This window comes from Mandrillus leucophaeus, unplaced genomic scaffold, assembly GCF_000951045.1.
Source record: "Mandrillus leucophaeus isolate KB7577 unplaced genomic scaffold, Mleu.le_1.0 Scaffold86, whole genome shotgun sequence".
In the NCBI taxonomy this organism is placed as follows: Eukaryota; Metazoa; Chordata; class Mammalia; order Primates; family Cercopithecidae; genus Mandrillus; species Mandrillus leucophaeus.
Genome location: NW_012109363.1, coordinates 4,639,007 through 4,658,555, shown reverse-complemented (window position 1 = coordinate 4,658,555; position 19,549 = coordinate 4,639,007). Strand labels below are relative to the sequence as shown.

At 40.5% G+C, this 19,549-nt stretch overlaps 1 protein-coding gene across 1 annotated transcript in view; it reads right to left on the bottom strand.

The window, feature by feature from the left end:
* DOCK5 (dedicator of cytokinesis 5) overlaps positions 1-19,549 on the bottom strand; it is a 175,423-nt gene that overhangs the window by 73,954 nt on the left and 81,920 nt on the right. Inside the window, exons 14-21 of the mRNA XM_011968854.1 lie at positions 18,472-18,570; positions 17,067-17,139; positions 13,852-13,955; positions 12,683-12,866; positions 5,837-5,934; positions 5,486-5,575; positions 3,661-3,761; positions 1,453-1,587 (exon numbers count right to left, since the gene is read on the bottom strand). Coding sequence (XP_011824244.1) covers positions 1,453-1,587; positions 3,661-3,761; positions 5,486-5,575; positions 5,837-5,934; positions 12,683-12,866; positions 13,852-13,955; positions 17,067-17,139; positions 18,472-18,570 — 884 coding nt within the window. The remainder of the gene's footprint in view (positions 1-1,452; positions 1,588-3,660; positions 3,762-5,485; positions 5,576-5,836; positions 5,935-12,682; positions 12,867-13,851; positions 13,956-17,066; positions 17,140-18,471; positions 18,571-19,549) is intronic.

Here is a 19,549-nt window from a genome sequence, read left to right as displayed (position 1 = left end):
GAGGGGATCATGAGGTCAGGAGATGGAGATCATCCTGGCTAACATGTGAAAACCCATCTCTACTAAAAATATGAAACAATTAGCTGGGCGTGGTGGTATGCGCCTGTAGTCCCAGCTACTCGGGAGGCTGCAGCAGGAGAATCTCTTGAACCTGTGAGGTGGAGGTGGAGGTTGCAGTGAGCCGAGATCACACCACTGCACTCCAGCCTGGGAAACAGAGCGAGACCCTGTCTCAAAAAAAAAAAAATAGAATCTATCATGGTCCTCTTTCCTCATTAACATACCCTACATTTGAAATGACTGAATGTACATACTTGCACGTTCATTTTTGTCATACCTGATAGATTTTTTTTTTCTATTAGATACATTTCTAGATGAGGTATTACTGGACAAATGTGACACTTTTTCCTTTCCTTAAGATTTTTCTTTTTTGTTTTTATTCATACTGTCTATTTTTATCTTGAAGAATTTATATCTCCATTAGCATCAAAATTGAAATACAGGGCCAATTTTTGCCCAATATCATCAAAGGACAAAGATTTTTAACCTTTTTCAAATGTATAGGTAAAAGATGGTATGTGTGCATGTGTGTGTATGCATGTGTGTGTACCAAAATTCTTTTGATAGTATGAAATTTTTTTTAATGTATTGACCATTTAAATTTTTCTTTTGTAAATTACCATTTTTGTTTTCTATTTTGGCTATTTATCATTCTTTTATTGATTTATAAAAGCTTTAACTGAGAAAAGCTATTAACCTTTCATCTGTACTATATGTAACCTTTTTGCAGGTTGTTTGCCTTTTTTAATTTTTTTCAATAAACAAAGTTTCTTTTAAAAATACATATGCTTAAATCTACAAACCTTTTATTTCTTCCTTAGAAACACATTTTAACAGTTGGGAAATACAGCTATTTCTGAAGGGTAGGAAAGTCACTGGGGTTGTGAGTGTTCCCTGCAAAGGTACGTGCTCTTTTGTGGTTTCTTCTATTTTTGATGGAACTGTTACGCTAGAAATCCAAACAGGGAATAATCCTATCTTTAGTGCTTAGCTGCCCAGGTAGCTAAGCACAGTGTCAAGAAGGAAACACTCATCTCAGGAAACATCTCCCCCGAGATGACTGCTTCTTCTGCTAGTGACAGCAGATCATGATCCTAGATTTGCACACTCAATATTGTCATGAAGTCATCTGCTGTATTAGGTACAATCTTGCCATAGGAACCTGCTTCCCCAAGTCCTGAGGTCATAACTGCCCCAGAATTTTGCTGAACTTCTCGTGAGTCTTCTCCAACAGAGACACAGCCCACCTCCATCTTCAGCCCTGCAGCTCTGAAATAAGGCAATTCTAAGAGCTAACTGCTCACAGAGCTGAACACCAGTGTGCAGAGTCAGGGAAAAACTACACAGAGTGACAGCTCATAATCTAAACATCTTCACTGCAGTTAACATTACCTCAAGTAGAGCACTCGAGATTGGATGATGAATCTAAACAAGTACTTCAAGGCTTTCAATGCAGCAAAAAGCAATTCAGTCTTGCTGGAGTCATCCGCATTAGCCACGTAGAAGTTCAGTACCTTGGAGAGTTTCCTTAGAAGAATGACAAAGAAAAATTAAGCCGATGAGCAACAGGATACTCTGAGGCTTGGGTAAGTTATCTAAGAGGGGAACGTGGCATACTGGAAGTAGAAGTCATAACTAATTATATCTTCTAGAATATGCCCTGAACAGCAAAATTAACTCTTTTCCAATTAAGTTTCCTCACCTGCCATCTAGGTTTAGAACTACCCTTCTGCTGAGAAATACTAGAAAAGGTTTCTTTCCCTTTGTGGGATTAAACAGGAGGGTTATGAAATGAAATGGTCGAAGTGACCCAAATTGCTAGGATATTTTAATCTCTGGTATGCAATTCTGACATCTTCAGATGCTCCCATAAAGGAGGGATTATGCCTGCCTACAGGAGTTGACTTAAAAGAAGCCTAATTCCTTTTATTCTGCCTCAATCCCTTGGGATCCATCAGTATGGAGTCAGATAGAAACTTTATGGAGTGAAGAAAGAGGAGATCAGTCAGACTCTCTGGAACATTCATGGTTCTAAGTATTCAACAGATAAAACTGTTCTGGGGTTTTAGGTTGCTCTTTGCGTCTTTCTAGAGTTTTTGGGCTAGGAATGGTCTTCATTTTGTGCTATCCCTTAGACTTTGGAGGGCACTGATATTTTCATCTTAAACCTTCCTTCTGGGAATCTTTGAGCTTTCCTATAATAATAACTATTATTATTATTATAGCTATAGTTATATATATCATATATATAACTATAACAATTATTATTATTATTTAGATGGAGTCTCTCTGTCGCCCAGGCTGGAATGCAGCGGCATGATCTCTGCCTCCCGGGTTCAAGCACCTGGCCGAATTATTATTTTTAAAATTATTATTTTTAAAAAAGGAAACATATAGCATTGATTGAATCTTGCAAGTAAACCCAGATTACTACCACCTGGAGTGCTGTATTTGGCTCGGTTTGATCACAGTGATGGGATTTCCTCATCTGTAGCTACCGCCCACCTGGATGTGAGGCTCCTGGGTGGAACGGCCACCGTCACTAGCGTACTCGCTGACAGGTCACTGGGCAGCAATCTACATGATGTGGCCTAAGCCACTGTCATAAGAAGATCATCGACAAATCCAGCTACATTCCTATCACTATTTGTCACATTCTGCACAATAACTGGAAGGCAACGGGGTGGGTGTGCCAGGTACATACGATGCCATGGTGAGTGCTCTGGGGAGGAATACGGAGTGGACTTTAGTTGCTTTCCTTAGTCAGGGGCCCATAAACCAATGATAGAAGGCAGGCTGCACTACGGAAAAGGTAGAGACCGCTGCCTCTTATGCAAAAGACGGGAAAAAGAAAACTTCTCATATCCTGTAAGTAATACATTTTACAAAACATTTGTGGTACAGGGTTGAGGGCACGACCTTTTCTTCTATCAAACTTGGTCTTGTTTAATTCATGGTTTGATCTCCTTGATTCCCCACGCCAATCCCACTGACATCCAACCTCTAAGATCCTAAGTTGGGTCATTTGTCATTAATTTTGCTCTTGATTTTTTTTTTTTTTTTTTAAATTTTCGTTTTTAGATACAGGGTCTTGCTCTGTCACTCAGGCTGGAATGCAGTGGCATGATCACAGCTCACCGCAGCCTTGACCTCCATGGGCTTAAGCAATTATCTTGCCTAAGCCTCTCAAGTAGCTAGGACAACAGGTGTGCGCCACCACACCCGGCTAACTTTTTAATTTTTTGTAAAGACAGGTTCTCGTTATGTTGCCTAGGCTGGTCTTGAATTCCTGGCCTCAAGTAATCCTCCTGCCTTAGCCACATAAAGTGCTAGGATTGCAGGTATGAGCAACAAGGCCTGGCCTATTCCGGATTCTTAAGGAGATTTCACCTTATCCAGAAGGAAGGCCCTGATCTTAGCCCCCTTTCCACAGTTAGAATATTTAGATGGTTCCCTTTTTCCACCAAGAAGCTTAGAATAGAGTTCTGCCTTACTAGGCACATTTACTGAACACAGGTCCCTCTCGTTTCTCAACAATCCAGCCCTAAAAGTACAAATCCAAAGATCCAACAACACGCAGTTCCCTCAGATCATACTTACACGTATGCCAAAGTGGCACTGAAGTGCTTGTAAATGTAAGTTTCAAGTACAGGATTAAAATGCTGGAACTTGATGTCTCCTATCAGTGAAATAATAAATACCTGCCAAAAGTGAAAAACAGAAATAGCAGCACTGCACAATCCCAAGTATTCTGTCAATAAGCTGGATTTTAACATCTCGGTGCTTTCTTTTCTCTCCGGATCTTTTCTGCAGCATTCCCACTCCACCATTCCAGAGCTGATGTCAAGTCTTGAGGATTGTATTTATTTAACATAAATAGAGAGACTATTACATGTCAGGCACTGTGCTAAATGCTGTGAAGAAACCCATTCAAGCTAGAATCCCCGGCCTCAGGGAGCCGACTAGGTATCTCAAAGACAGGGGAGTCGGTGCCCAGGTAACCTAAGGGACAGGAGGAAGGAGGCTCTGGAAAGGGGTTTTCTCTAATCCAAGGATGCAGCTAATGAAACATTCCATGACATTTTTCTCCTGGGTACACTATGAGTGCCCCCAATAACAACTTCACCAGAGTTTCATCTCCCAATTACCCCTTGTATATTCCCTTGCACTGCCATTAGGCAGATGACCTAAAATTAGCCACACTGCCCTGCTTAAGACAGAGTGGTCAAAAGCAAGGGGCATTTGGGATTTCCATCTATGCCCACTGCCAGCTGCTCTGTCCCTCAGGAATCTATTTCCTTGTCCCACCGCATCCATAACCACTGTCTCTCTTTCCCATAAACCCGAGTCCAACCAGTTGGATCTCAACTAGGTGGTGTTTTCTTTATTTTAAACCATAGCTTTAATACTCTGATTATTTCTTAAACTGACTAGTTTCTTCAAGCTGGTGAATCCCCTAAAGCTGCAACTGACCTTCCTCCTCAGCTGTGGCATTCAGGTAAAATCCTGTCCCAAACTTTCACCCCACCAAGGTGAAAATGATGCTTGCTTTGGGCCTTTCAGCTTCTTCCCCTCCACCCTCACTTCTGGCCTTCCCAGATTCTGATATCGCTTTTCCCTATTCTGATTTCAATTCTTGCAATGGGTTGAAGGTTTAAGTGATTTGTGTGACAAACTCAATTGTCTGCTGGGTTGAATATTCTGTCTAATGAGGCTCAGATTCACCTCTGACTTGTGATTTCAGTCTCCCTTGCATAAACACACCAGTGCACACACACACACAACATGTAACAATCCTCCAGACAATGTTAATGTGAGTTAAAATGATTCCTGATTTCTAATAAAAATAAAACATCTTATTTTCTCTAATAAGAAAGAGCATATCAGCCGGGCGCGGTGGCTCAAGCCTGTAATCCTAGCACTTTGGGAGGCCGAGGCGGGCGGATCACGAGGTCAGGAGATAGAGACCATCTGGCTAACACGGTGAAACCCCGTCTCTACTAAAAAATACAAAAATCTAGCCGGGCGAGGTGGCGGGCGCTTGTAGTCCCAGCTACTCGGGAGGCTGAGGCAGGAGAATGGCGTAAACCCGGGAGGCGGAGCTTGTAGTGAGCTGAGATCCGGACACTGCACTCCAGCCCGGGTGACAGAGCGAGACTCTGTCTCAAAAAAAAAAAAAAAAAAAAAAAAAAAAAGAAAGAGCATATCAAAAAGAGAGATCTAACAGGAAACAAACAAATAAAGGCCTGAAATATAAGTCATTGTTTCTAATTGTAATTCTAGGAATTCAGCCTAACACAATAACCAGAGAGATGGAAACAAATATTTATGCGAGAAGATATTCACACAATCACTTATAATAGTGTAATATTGAAAACTATAAAGTTGCAGCAATAAACACTAGTTAATATGTTTAACTGCTTACCAGTGCATCAAACACAAGGAAGTCATAGGTTTCACTGTCTGACATTTCCATCATTATGTTAAAAAGTGCATCTAGTGTATCTTGCAAAAACTGAAGATAAGAAAAACAGAGAGGTTATTTTGATGCTTTCATAGATACCACAGCAATCTGGGGACAAGTAGGTTTAAATCAAAGAGGTTTAAAATAGCATTTTTTAAAAAACTAGCACACTTGTTTAACAACGTAGATAAGTTTTATATTTACAATGAATGGTTTAATTTTAAATGTTGAACCAATTAGGTATAATTGGTATAATAGGTATATGTATGTATGTATGTATGTATGTTTCTAACTATGAATATATAAACATACCTTAACAATCTCTCCTCCATCCACTTCCATTAACTTCTTTAGGTTGTGTTTAATGTTCTGGGAGTTGGAACGCCAGTTTAACAAACCTAACAGGTCAACTGGGAAGAACATTAGACACAAACATTAGACACAGGTGAGACAGAACAACCCAGACCATTTCAGGACATAGCTAAAGAATTCTCTAGAACAGGTAATTGCTCTTAATAGTGTCTAATTCAAGATGCCTTATGTATTCTTTTACTATCTCCCATACAAGTCGGGGAAAACCTTGTGGTCCTCTTTCATTCTTCAAAGAGAAAAAAATTAACTATTAATGCATAAGAATTTAAAAGAATATCTGACTGCAACTAACATTTCTCAAGTAATAACATCATGGTCATAAGAAGTAAAGCTAAGAAGCACGCTTATGTAAACTTCCTACTTCTAATTTGCTGCCTTACTTAACTTGTCCCTTATCACTACCTATGTCTGGGTGGATTCAGAGGGAAGGAAGAAACATAGGTATGTGTGCATCTCTCTCTCTCTCTCTATATATATATGTGTGTGTGCGTGTGCGTGCGCATGTACATGTGTGTGTGTGCGTGTACGTGTGTGTGTGTGTGTGTGTATATATATGCATTAATTTATTTCAACATCATGAACACACAGATTTTATTTTTTCCATCTTTTAGATGAGGAAACTGAGGCTTTGTGAAGTTAAATTACATGTCTTAGGAGAGGTAGAAATGGAATTTTATTACATATTTATCTGATTTGAAAAACCAACTCCTTGCTTTTCTATCATACAGTTTTCCCCAGAGTTCTTTGAAGAAATAGACAAGCAAATTAGACATGTGGCTACTTCAAAGAAAAGGTGGAACAGATTCATAGCCCTTAGGATAAGTCTGGGATAAAAATATTAAGGCATTTTTTGACTTACAATGGAGAATTTTGAAACTTTAAGCCACTTACAGCTTTAATAAATGTTAAGCTATTAAAAATGTCAAAGGGACTGGGCGCAGTGGCTAATGCCTGTAATCCCAACACTTTAGGAAGCTAAGACGGGAGGATTACTTGAGTTCAGGAGTTCAAGACCAGCCTGAGCAACATGGAGAGACCTTGTCTCTATTAAGAAATATAAAAGTGTCACAGAGAAACTGCAGTTATCTGGACTGTGACTGTATTATCACCTAGTTTAGTACATCAAGCTACTATTTCTATTCAGAGCATTATCTAGTAAATGTAGCAACACATTTTTTTTTTTTTTTTTTTTTGAGAGACAAGGTCTTGCTCTGACACCCAGGCTGGGGTGCAGTGGTACAATCTCGCGCAGTGGTGCAATCTCGCAATCTCGGCTCATTGCAACCTCTGCCTCCCAGAATCAAGTATTCCTCCCACCTCAGCCTCCAGAGTAGTTGGGACTACAAGTGCACCACCACACCTGGCTAATTTTGTATTTTTTGTAGAGAAGGGCTTTCGCCATGTTGCCCAGGTTGGTCTTGAACTCCTGAGCTTCAAGCAAGCCTCCTGCTTCGGCCTCCCAAAGTGCCTCCCAAAGGAATTACAGGTGGGAGCCAGGGCACCCGGTTGATATTTTTCAATCAATGAATTTGTAGAAATATATAAGTCATTACACGTGTATTTTTCATAAATAGTCAAAGTGCTTCATGAGGGTGTTTATCAGTTTACCTATTGTTTAGGCCCAGGGAAACTGCCAAAACCTAATGCCTAAGGATTCCTTGTGTCTACAGAATAAACTTCCAATGAAACACAGAGAATGTAATAAGGCCCCAACTATGTCACTCCAGCACACCCCAACCACCACTATTCTCTTTTACCCTTTAGCAGTCAGAGAAATCTAATCACCACAGCCCAACCATGGCAGGTTCTGAAATATCTGTGTGTCTTTGTGTATATTTTTCTCTTTGCCTGAAATACCCAGAAATACTATGTATTTGGTAAGATGTATTTGGTGTCTCCTTGACTCTTCCCATAGTTTTGAGCCATTTGAAGGCAGGAACCATATAGTGTTTATTCTTTTATCTCGCCATAGTACTAGATATCTATTAGGTGTTCAATACATGTCTGATGAAGGAATAAATGAATGAATGGAAAGGGAACCAGTAACTCTAAGGAAGCTGGTAATATGCCTAACCCAGTCATTAATGTATTCATTCATTCAGCAGGTAATTAACATAGGTGCAACGCTAGGCCTTCCACTCGGCACTGTCCACTTCCATATTCTCCAGCTCTGACTTCTGCCACAGGCTAGTCAAAGGTATTGCTCGTTCCATCACTTGACTCATAGCCGCTGGAGGAAAACAATTTAGTCGCTTCACCAGGGGTGAATATTCACCCAGCAGCTTCAGCCCCGACAAAGTACCCAAGTATCATCCCAGAGGTTTATTTCCTAGTGATACCCGCACGCCAGATCACGGCTCACATAGGAAAATATTTTGGCATCTGGTGAACTGTTAGGTCTTAGGACCAGGAAAGCAGTGACACAGGGTTACAGAAAGAGCCCCAGGCTTGTTGTGTTTCTAAGATGTACACAGGTTTATCCACGTAGCTCTGAGTTTTTTTCTTGCTGTGCAGTGTCTATTCAATTGTACAGGTGTACACAATTTGTTTATCCACTCTGCTGCTGATAAACACTTGGGCTGTTTCTAGTTTTTTTCTACCACAAGCAATTCTGCTATGAACATTCTCATACGTCTCCCGGTATACAGGTAGAGCAGCTTCTCTAGGGTAGAAAACTAAGGTGGGATTTCTGGGGCATCAGGAAGAATATCTTCAGCCGTATTAAATATTATCCAAAGTCACTGTTCCCATTTTACATTCTCGTGAGAAATGTGTAAGAATTCGGGATACTTCAAATCTTCAGTAATGCTGAGTAAAAGCGAAAGTTACACAAGAATTCACACAGGACACAAGACTTCAATTAGATAGTTCAATTATTAACTACATTAATACTGTAGGTTGTATAATACTGTATACCGTATACATGAAAATTGCTAAGAGAATAGAAATAAGTGTTCTGACCACTGAAAAATAAGTAAGGTGGCATGCAAAAGTCACCAGTTGCAGGAGATTACTGAACACTTGAAATGTGGCTAGGGCAACTAAGGGACTGACTCATAATTTAATTTATTTATATAAAATAAAAACAATGCAAAATGAAACAACATACTTTAAGGGCTACAGATGTGGCAAAACTATAAAGAGAAGCGAGGGCATGAGAATCCCCAAATTTAGGGTAGTAATTGCCTTCTACCCTAGGAAGAGAATTTAAGAACACACACTTCTAAAAAGGAAAGTACGACAAAGCTATTCAGACTCAAAAGGTTAAAAGTCACTGGAGTTTGTAACAAACCGATCTTGGCGACTCTAACTGCAAAACAACAAACTGTAAACTGTTTGGAGCTACAAAGAGCTGTTTTCAAAATCCAAGTCCACCACTTAAGAGCTTAAGAAAGATTTTTTGCCACTTTAAAACTCAATTTTCTGGTCAATGAGCTGGAAATGATCATGGCAAAGTTGGTGCTGGAGGGTGAAATGACTGACGAGTATGAACCTCCTGGCCCAAGGCCACACACCACTGGGGACCTGCACATTCCTCTCTTTTTCCTGGACAAACAAATCTATTCTTACCTCCCACTGGGCCCAGAAACCAATGATCCCACACAAACTGGTCTGTTTTAGTATCGAAAAAACAAATCAAGTAAACAAAAAAGAGTCTCCAAGATCTGTCTGTTAAAACTCCAGTGGCTTTTAACCTTTTGAGTCTGAATAGCTCTCCTCAGGCGAAGGAGGAATGCCTTTGCTCGCCCTCTCAGCGAGAACACAGCTACCCTCTCTACTCAGTCAACGCCCTCACAGAGTTAGCCGATGGCTTATTAATGCTCTTCAGCGTTTTATTAAATCAAATTCATTCTTTATAATTTCCATCAAGTCAGAAAAAAGCAAATGCATGAATAATCTACAATCATTTGTCCCTGGAATACCCCATTTTCCCCGATGCTCACGATGCCTTTGCCAAGTCTCCATCTTTCCCTCTCTTGTCCCCTGGTCCCTCTCCCTGCTCCCAGTCCGTTTGGATAGCAGGTCACTCCTCTCTGATTCCGACGAGGCTTGCCTTTTTAAACCTTCTTTGCAATAAGATATTACTTCTGACTCTTTTTGTATGTGTTATGATGAGTTTGTCTCTTTTTTAAATCAAAACATCAGGAATAAGGATGACAAAGTAAAGCATACAGTGTCATCCAAAGGAGCATTCTGTGATGATGAAATGTACATCCGTCTGCCCAGCACAAAAGTTAGCAGCTGCAGGAGACCAGAGTGCTCGAAATGTGACTAGGGCAACTAGCGGACTGATTTATACTTTGTTTTTATTAATAAAATTTAATTAACAAATAAAAATTGTATATATTTACAGTGTACAACATGATGTTTTGATACACACACACATTGTAGAAGGGTAAATCAAGGTAATTAACATACACATTACTTATTTTTTGGTGGTGAGAACACTTAAAATCTACTCTCTTAGCAATTTTCAAGTATACACTATATTATTAACTATAGCCACGAGGATATATGACAGATCTCCTGAACTTACCCTCTTGTCTAGTGGAACTTTTGTACCTTTTGTCCAACTTCTCCCAAATCGCCCCACCCTCCAATTTTAATTAATTTAAATTTTACAAGCTACATGTGTCTGGGGGCTACCGTATCAAGACAGTACAGGCTAGTTAAGAACATTCAGAAGCTGGGGTGAAGTAGGCATACCAGCAAATGAAAGGTCTACATTGAGAACTGCAACTTGTCAGGAAACCCTGCATTTTTGACATGGAGATAACAAACAATGTAACAACACGGTTATCGCTAACAGAAATTCCTTTTGCTTTTCATTACTAGTAATTTCACAAACTTTTATTCTTGTTTTCTTTATTCCTCTTTGATCTGTAGTCCAGAAAGGATTATCTACTAGATGTTCAGTAAGTGTTATCCCTTTTAAATATCCCTTGACAGTTTAAAAATAATATTAATGCTTTATATAGTATACTACCATACTTAGTTCAAAGAATAACATTTTGACATTTCATAGTTAAAAATTTGGAAAATACCAAAAAGAGTAAAGAAAACAAGAATTATCAAACTTTGAGTTGATCCTATTCATCTTTTTCTGTGTACAAATAATGATGATCGTGATAGCTGACATTATAGTGTTCACTATATAGATCGAATGCTATTTTGTTTTTATTTTAATTTACTGCATTCTTTGAAATAGATACTATTATTGCTCCCCTTTTAAAGACAAGGAAACCAGTTCACAGAGATATCAAGTCACTTGCCCAAGATGAAACAGCTAATAAGTGGCAGAGCTGGGATTTGAAGCCAGGCAATCTGGCTGCAGATTGCTCACATATACCCAAATAAAACTGGGATCCTACTGTGTACAGTGTTAAAAAGTTCACTGTGTCCTTCACTATGTTTTGAAATACCATATTTAGCAGCTGCATATATTTCGTCACTTAATTATAAAATGTGGTTAAACTGACCCCAACTATCAGACATTTGGGTGGTTTCCAGTATTTCCCTGTTACAAATAAGAGGGAAATAACATCTTTGTACATAAATCTTCATGCACATCTCTCATTGTTTACTTTGTACTACTTTAAGTTCTGCTTCCAGGAGTCAAATCACAGGCTCAAAGGGTAGGAAGACATTTAAAATCCTTGATATGCCTTCTAAATTATCCTCCATAAATACTGTACCCATTAACCTACCAGCAGTTAATTGTTAATAGATTCACTTTGTCCATAACAAGGGTATGTTGCTGATGGTTCTGTCACATCTTCTATGTTTCTGGCTTCATTTTTAGTGAGCATGCTTTTATTTGCACATATGGATTAGCCCTAAACTTCACTCTGTTGAGTCTAGCCACTCGTCCAAGTTGAAATATAATCCTTATTTTTTTTTTGTCAACCACGATTTGTCAAAACAAACCTAATTACTGAGCCCTTCTAAAGATCAGGGATCTGATATCTGGGTTTACCCTATAACTACACTGTTTTGTCTATCTTTGCACCTCTTAAGGCAGAGCTCTTGCCTGTTCCTCACTCTAACTGTCTACAAGGCCAAAGGCACCAGTCTCTACACAGCATATGGGAGACAAAATTTCTAGCACAAGTCCCCTAGGTAGCTCCTTCTTGGTTTACTACATCCAGTAGGGCTCCTTACGCATCACTTAAGTTAAATAAATAAGAAGTTGATATTGGCTATCAAATGCCATAATCTACACAAGAGAGGTTAAAATTGATATCAGAGATTTGAAGGAAAAACCAAATGAAGCCCTCTTTGAACTATTCAGCTGAATTTATGAAAATTCCTGACTGCTTGGGAAAAAATGGGGAAGAGAAGAATATACAACAGAAAGAGACAACTCAAACAGGAAGCCCTGCCATACTTTTTGGACAGGAGACTGATTATATTCTTCGCCAGGCTCCTCTTGTTATTACCAACATCTCTTCCTGCATATACTATACAGAATGCACTATCAAGGAACATACGGCTTTTGAATTTTACAGTTGCTGTTAATAAATACACTTATAGGTTTTATGATATTAAAATACTAAAATGTTTTTCATCCTGCTTTAAAGTGGACAATGAAACTTCAGAAGAAGCTGTGCAATGTGATCAGTTCTACCCAGAATACCACTTGAAAAGCAGAGAGCAGAATCCAACTGGCCAACATCCTACCTTATAAGACTCAGCCCCATATGGTCCAGCCCTGTGAGCCTAACCAATGAGCCCAGGAAGGCTGAGTGGGAAGCTTATTTGTGTCAATGTATTCACCACTCCTACCGTTCTGGGTGAGCTTTGTGGAGCAGATGAGGGTGGCAATCTGAAAGCTGTCTTTAGTGCTATCCTTGCTTGGGGTGAAGGTGACCAGGTTTTTGGATGCTTGAAGTTCTTTTTCTTCCATCTCCATCTTGGTCCCAGGTAGGGTCAGGTAGAATTTAGCATCTTCCATTTTTTTGTTGTCACCCTAAAAAGGAAGCATGTTAGGAACACCCAATGATGGCCAACATCTCTTATATGCAAATAAAAACAATTTCTATCATGCATTTCCAGCATGAGAAGCGTGGCTTTATCAAATTATCCTGAAGATCCCTTCCAACTCTGAGATACTATGATATCTCTCCGCAAACACTGAGCCCAGAAATAATTTCATGATTGAATGGAAACAAAGTAAGTTGTGAACTAGAAACCAGAATATCCTAGTCTCTGTTAGAGTAAATAAATATATTGCAGAATAAGGTTAAATTTCATTTTCTTCAGTCTCTAAATGGGGACAATTATACTTTATTGGGTTGATGGTTGATGGAAGAAGAAATAGCTTGCCATCCCTTCCAAAATGATTCATAAACTAACAGGTTAAGAAAAATATTCATCAGGTAGATGTATCTCAAAAGGGCAGCCAACTGTGGGGAAACCCCCAGATATTGTTGGACAAATGAGATCTTCCAGCATCTACTTTAGACTCTAAAATCTCAGTAGAAGTGGGAGCTCAGTACCAGTTGGAAGAGAAGAACAAAGACAAAACTCTCAGGGAAGGAAGGAAGGCCCCCAGAGCAGAGAAATGGTATGTGGCTCATGGTGACAGGAAAACCACATCCACCACATGCTAGTGAAGCCCAACGGTGCACCTGTCCACGTGCCATGCAGGACGCAAAGAGCAGAGGATGAGAGGCCGACCCCTTACCATTCCCTGCTAGGGAACACCATTCGCAGGAAAGGGTGAGAGCCTCCTTAGAAGACTCAGTAATAATGCAACTCACTCTCTCCAGAAAGGAGGTGGGAAACCACAAAGCCGGAGGGCCCAGAGCCTTCCAAGTTTCTAGATTTTAATGGGCAAGTACAGATAGCTCTAGAAGGGTTTCTGATGTTTGTACAAATAAATGTGAAAGGAGCCTTAAACGCCATTTGAAAGGGAGCAAATATTTTTCTCAGCCATTTTCTGTTAGCACCACCTTATAAACCACCAGATCGTGCCTCCCATCCTGCAGAGTGGTGCCATCCGGGTTCATCAGCTTCACGAAGGCCACCCCAAATGCTCGCTCCGATTTATCTCTGGCTGAAAAAGCAGAAAGACATGTCTGAGCAGTGCAGAAAGACACCAGGAGGCGATGGCTATGACAGATGATTTCACATTTTGCTTGGGGGTGTGGCGTTCAACCATATTCTAATAAGCACTATTCAGCAAATTGCAGTAAGACATGTACCGTGTGCCAATGAAACTGCCTGGCACCCCCAAGTAGGCTCTCCTCTTCCTACATCCTCTAATAAATGAGACCAGCATCTACCCAGTCATCCAAATCGGAAATGTGGGTGTTGACACCAACTCCACCCCATGTCAACTCCATGTCCTAAATAGCTCTGGAGCCTGTCTCTTCTCTCTCTTGCTGTCTTGCTGTCCCTTCCTGACTTCAGGCCAACCTCACCTCTTCTCTTTATTTCTACAGGACCTTCCCAATGCACCTCTCTGTCTCTAGGCTCTCCCAGCCAACACATTCTCTACGTTGGAATGAGGTTTCCCAAGTCCAATCCAATCATGTCAACCACCCTGTTTCAAAACACTCGAATGAGAGATCTCAATTTATGTTGCTCTAAAACAGGCTCTGCAAGATATTTATTCTACTCTAGGGTTTAAGGTGCTGCCCAGGGTTTCTTCCCCTTTCCTCCCCAGAATACCAGCTCCAGTGCCAGGAAAGAAGATCTGTATGCCCTGTGGCGGCTGGGAGGAGGATGCGGCTTCATGAGGAGGCAGAGCACCTCTCTCTTGGTCTTCGGGGCCAGTCTCTGAACTCACTGGGTCCCCTGCTTCAGTGGCTCTGACTGGGTAACCTGTGGCCTGTTCTCATCATAGGCACGGCTCTGTGGTCTGCTGTGACTCTCGGGTCCCCACACTGGTGGAGCAGTCATTCATTGTACGATTTTACCTCAGTTTGTTTATCCATTCTCCTACTGATGGGGATTTAGGCTATTCTAGTGTTGGAGTACTACAGGTAAAGCTGTTATGAACATAGGCCAACCCCTCCCAAAATCTCAAAACCAGAAACCACCCTTGAATTGCACCTCCTTAACATGGTTGAAAAGCATCTTCAGCCTTTGTGACCTGGTTCCAGCCTAGCTAGAATCAGATTGCTTGGGTGCTAACCCAGCCTGGTCATATGCTAGCCTTGTGACCACGGGCAAGTACCTAGCCTCTCCGTGCCTTAGTTTCTTTATGTAAAAATGTAGATAAAAGTAGAATGTACTTTATTATATTATTGTGAATACTAAACAGGACCATGTACAAATATAGCTTCACATAATAATTCTTTTATTGTTTTTTTGAGACAGAGTCTCACTCTGTCACCCAGGCTGGAGTGCAGTGGTGCGACCTCAGCTCACTGCAAGCTCCACCTCCTGGGTTCACACCATTCTCCTGCCTCAGCTTCCCGAGTAGCTGGGACTACAGGCACCCGCCACCACGTCCGGCTAATTTTTTGTATTTTTAGTAGAGACGGGGTTTCACCGTGTTAGCTAGGATGGTTTCGATCTCCTGACCTTGTGATCCGCCCGCCTCAGCCTCCCAAAGTGCTGGGATTACAGGCGTGAGCCACCGCGCCCAGCCTCACATAATATTTCATAGGAACTTGATCTTTGTTAATTGTTAATTGATCATTGTTAGTTATGCAGAACCATATGAAATAGCTGATATTTGTGGCCATTTAGACCTAAAAAATGGCAATTTCACATGATTCAACCTGATACTATTATTGCTCCACTGGTCCTGCTTTAGCCTTACTGAGCTCATTGGGGTTCTCCAAACATGTTTCTCCTGCCACCCTTCACTGGGCTAATTTCTACTCTCCTTCAAGTCTCAGCTAAGATGTAGGAAGTTATATGCATAAATCCCCCAGACTGGGTAAGGTACTGTGCTACGTATCCATTACAAGTCTTTGCCCCTTGTAATATACACATCACACTATTCCGTACATAACCACCCACTTTTTTCATTTATCTTCCTAACCAGATTACAAAGAATCTACGTGGCAGTGTCCAGCTGGCTGTCATAGACCAGGGCCTCGCCTGCAGCCTGCTGTGTAGATGGTGTTCAACACATGCATTTTTGGAAGGAGGGGTTACATTTTTATGCAGTGCTAAATGAGAATAAGAAGCTTCCAGAAATTTTGTGATCGGTCTGAAAACAATCAATTTTCTTCTCTGCTCGCACTTTAGTGCAGCCATTTCAAGAACTGTGACCTAAGACTTGAAATAGTTTTTTCACGAGAAAAATGACAATTTGGGGAGACAAGTGACTAAACAGTTTTCTTGCTACTGCAACATGGCAACATACATTGTGAATGTCTAGGAGGGGGATACAAGGTATACACAGCCTTTCCTATACCTATTTGATTGTGAAACACAACACTTTTTGTTACAGAACATCTAGTAACAGCTTAGAGCAGGGGACCTCAAAGCCCAGGCCATGAACCCGTACCAGTCTGTGGCCTGTTAGGAACTGGGCTACACAGCAGGAGGTAAGTGGCGGACCAGCAAGCAAAGCTCCATCTGTCTTTACAGCCGCTCCCCACTGCTCACATTACCAACTGAGCTCTGCCTCCTGTTGGATTAGCAGCAGCATTAGATTCTCACAGGAGCCGAACCCTATTGTGACCTGTGCATGCAAGGGATCTAGGTTGCACACTCCTTGTGCAAATCTAACGCCTGATGATCTGAACTGTCTAGTTGCAGGAAAACAAGCTCAGGGCTCCCACTGATTCTACACTACGGTGAGTTGTATAATTATTTCATTATATAGTACAATGTAATAAGAACAAAGAAAACAACAAATGTAACGTGCTTGAGTTACCCTGAAACCATCCCCGCTCCTGGTCCTTGGGAAAATTGGCTTTCACGAAACCAGTCTCTGGGTGCCAAAGATTGAGGACTGCTGTCTTTGAGAATATTAATGTTCACAAAACACATTTTGAGGAAATCCTAATGTAGAGTGATAACACAGACCTTGCAAGCCCAGCAAAATTCATTATGCTGATTTCCTTAGCACCAGTGAGTTACAAAAGAAAGTTGCCAAGTCTCTAGTTTCCAAATATCTTGTTCTCCAGATTCACAAGAGGGTTGTCAAGCCAGAGAAAAAATTTTTTAAGTGGAAATATGTCATAGACCTCTTAATACTTACATTCCTGAGATGACCTGTGTCGGAAGGTAAATCTTATATGGCAGCGTGTGACCTCTTCTATAGCAATGGATACCTGTGTCATAGTAAGAAATTAATAGTTTACAGACACAAAGTACTTTGCATGCATGGTTTATTTCATGGAATTAGGCTCAATTTTGTACTCTCCACAGCACAAATTACTAGAGAGTGAGACTTGGTATAGGTTTCATTCAAAGGAGACTGAGCTATTTTCAAATCAAAAGAATCTCAGATCATCTTGCTGTTTATCACAGATTCTGAGCATAGAGATACTGTGAATTTCTAGCATTTTCTGAAGTAAGAAACAGTAATACTTCAGAGGGGGAATACTGGTACTTTGAGGTCTATACAGAACCTTTCAGACTGCAAGATGTGAATAAATATAGTAATAATTGGATCTATAAGACCTAATTTTTCCATAAAGAGGGGGAAAGGTAATAATTAGGGCTCATAAAGCAGCTTTCTGCTGCTCTCGTATCTACAGGGGAGAGAAGAAATGGCCTTGGGGCACTCAAATGAGCAGAGATTTGTGGTGTGCAGTTAAATTACGGCATGATTATACAATGGAACCTCATGCAAGTATCTAAAATACATATCTGAAGAATTTATATGCATTGAGATAAGTAGTTTTAAAAAGCACAATATAAATTTCTATCAACAGCATCATTCAAAACATATGAACTATATAAAACTGTTGAAAATGGCTAATTCTAAATTGAGATATACGAATGCAATTAAAACAAATTTTTTTTTTTTCTATGAAGAACTCGTGTGACTTCGACAACCAGAAAGAGCTGATGGAGCCTGGGATTCAGAAGAAGTGGACTCTAGTTCAGGCCCTGATACCAGTCAGCTCTAGGATCCTAGGAAGTCACTGAACTTTGAACCTCAGTACCTAATCAGAAAGATGGCATTACAACACCTGCTTGTTCTAGTTGCAGAGCCCTTGTGGGGCTCAAAGGAGATGACTGATCTGAAAAGCACTTTGGAATGTGTAATACACATATTGAAGTTGAAAAGAGGCCCAGAACACTTGGTGAGAGGCCAAGAAGAAAAAAATGTTAGGAAACTGTTTGCACAGTGTGAAAATTTCTGTTTGGTTTTGTACCGTCTTGGCAGTCTATTATATCCATCACGTCAACCACCAGCTTTGCTACTCAAATTCCCATACATTTATGAATGAGAACATTATTGAAGAATACGGAGTTTCTTAATGATAAATGCTCTTAATACAGAATTATAATTACCGATTCGTTTCTTATTGCACACCATAGGCAACTTATCTAAAAATTTCAAAATAAAGTAGGAATAATTTGGGGGTAAACAGAAGATAGGAATCTAACTGAGGTTTAACAGATAACAGGGGTTGCAAATGACTCATTCTCACCTTGACAGTCTCATACCAACAGGGCTGCTTGACTTGGTAATAGACTACTGATTTGTATTCTGAAATGCCTTCATATCCAGCACCGGGGTGAATTGCTTTCTTCGGATGGAAGGAAAAAATTAGAAGGGAATAATTTTGTTTAGAAAAGGAAGAGGACCCCATATACCATGCATAAGCCCCTTACCCCAAAACACATTCACACATGCCCTACACTGGCACTGATTGGCTGATTAAGTTTGGGGGATGAAGAACAGAGAATGAATTTCTACCACTTTATTCAAGGGTCTATAATATCAATTTGGTAGCAGTTAAGGAACCCAGCACTGCCTAAATATTCTTCTTTCCCGTAACGTGTATTTTCTTTTCTCTCCCCAGGCATGCATTCTCCTCTGATTCTTTCCTCTTTTCTCTCTCAGGAAACATGATGATGATGAGAAGTTAGGTGACAAATGCAGATGCGCCACTGTTTGCAGAAAAGCATTTCTCTTTCCTGTCTACATTCTGTTTTAGGGACTTGGAGTATTGGCACAGCATATTCACTCAAACTCAGGGCTGCATCTTTTCCTGGTCATGAACCACTTAGCTCAGTAGAACCAGCCCTTGGTGGGGCACTATCAAACGAAATGACCAACAGGAGAAGGTGTCTACTTGAAATGAGCTCATCTGCTCTTACCAACAGCACAAACAAAGCACTCTCATACAGTGGTTCACAGCATTCAGTTTCTCCCTTTCATGCAGAATACGACTTGACTTAGTGAACTGCCTGGCTATCGGCTTCCTTAATAGATTATAACATCCATGGGAAGTGATGAAATTGTATTTCACTGTAGCCTCAAACAACTCTGCAACAGGACACTCTGTGAGTCAAGTCAATCAAGTGCTTGGTCCTTGGTTATCAAAGCAGGTAACTATGGCTCATACGAGAAGAGCTGGAGTTCAGCAGAGGTCATGCAGCCTCCTGTGACCACCTCCTGCCTATCCTCTTTGATGTCAGAATCAGGACTCACTTCTTTATGTGGGCAGAAAGCTGGCAGATATCTGCTTTAGATCTTGTCTTAATGTTAAAAAAAAAAAAAAA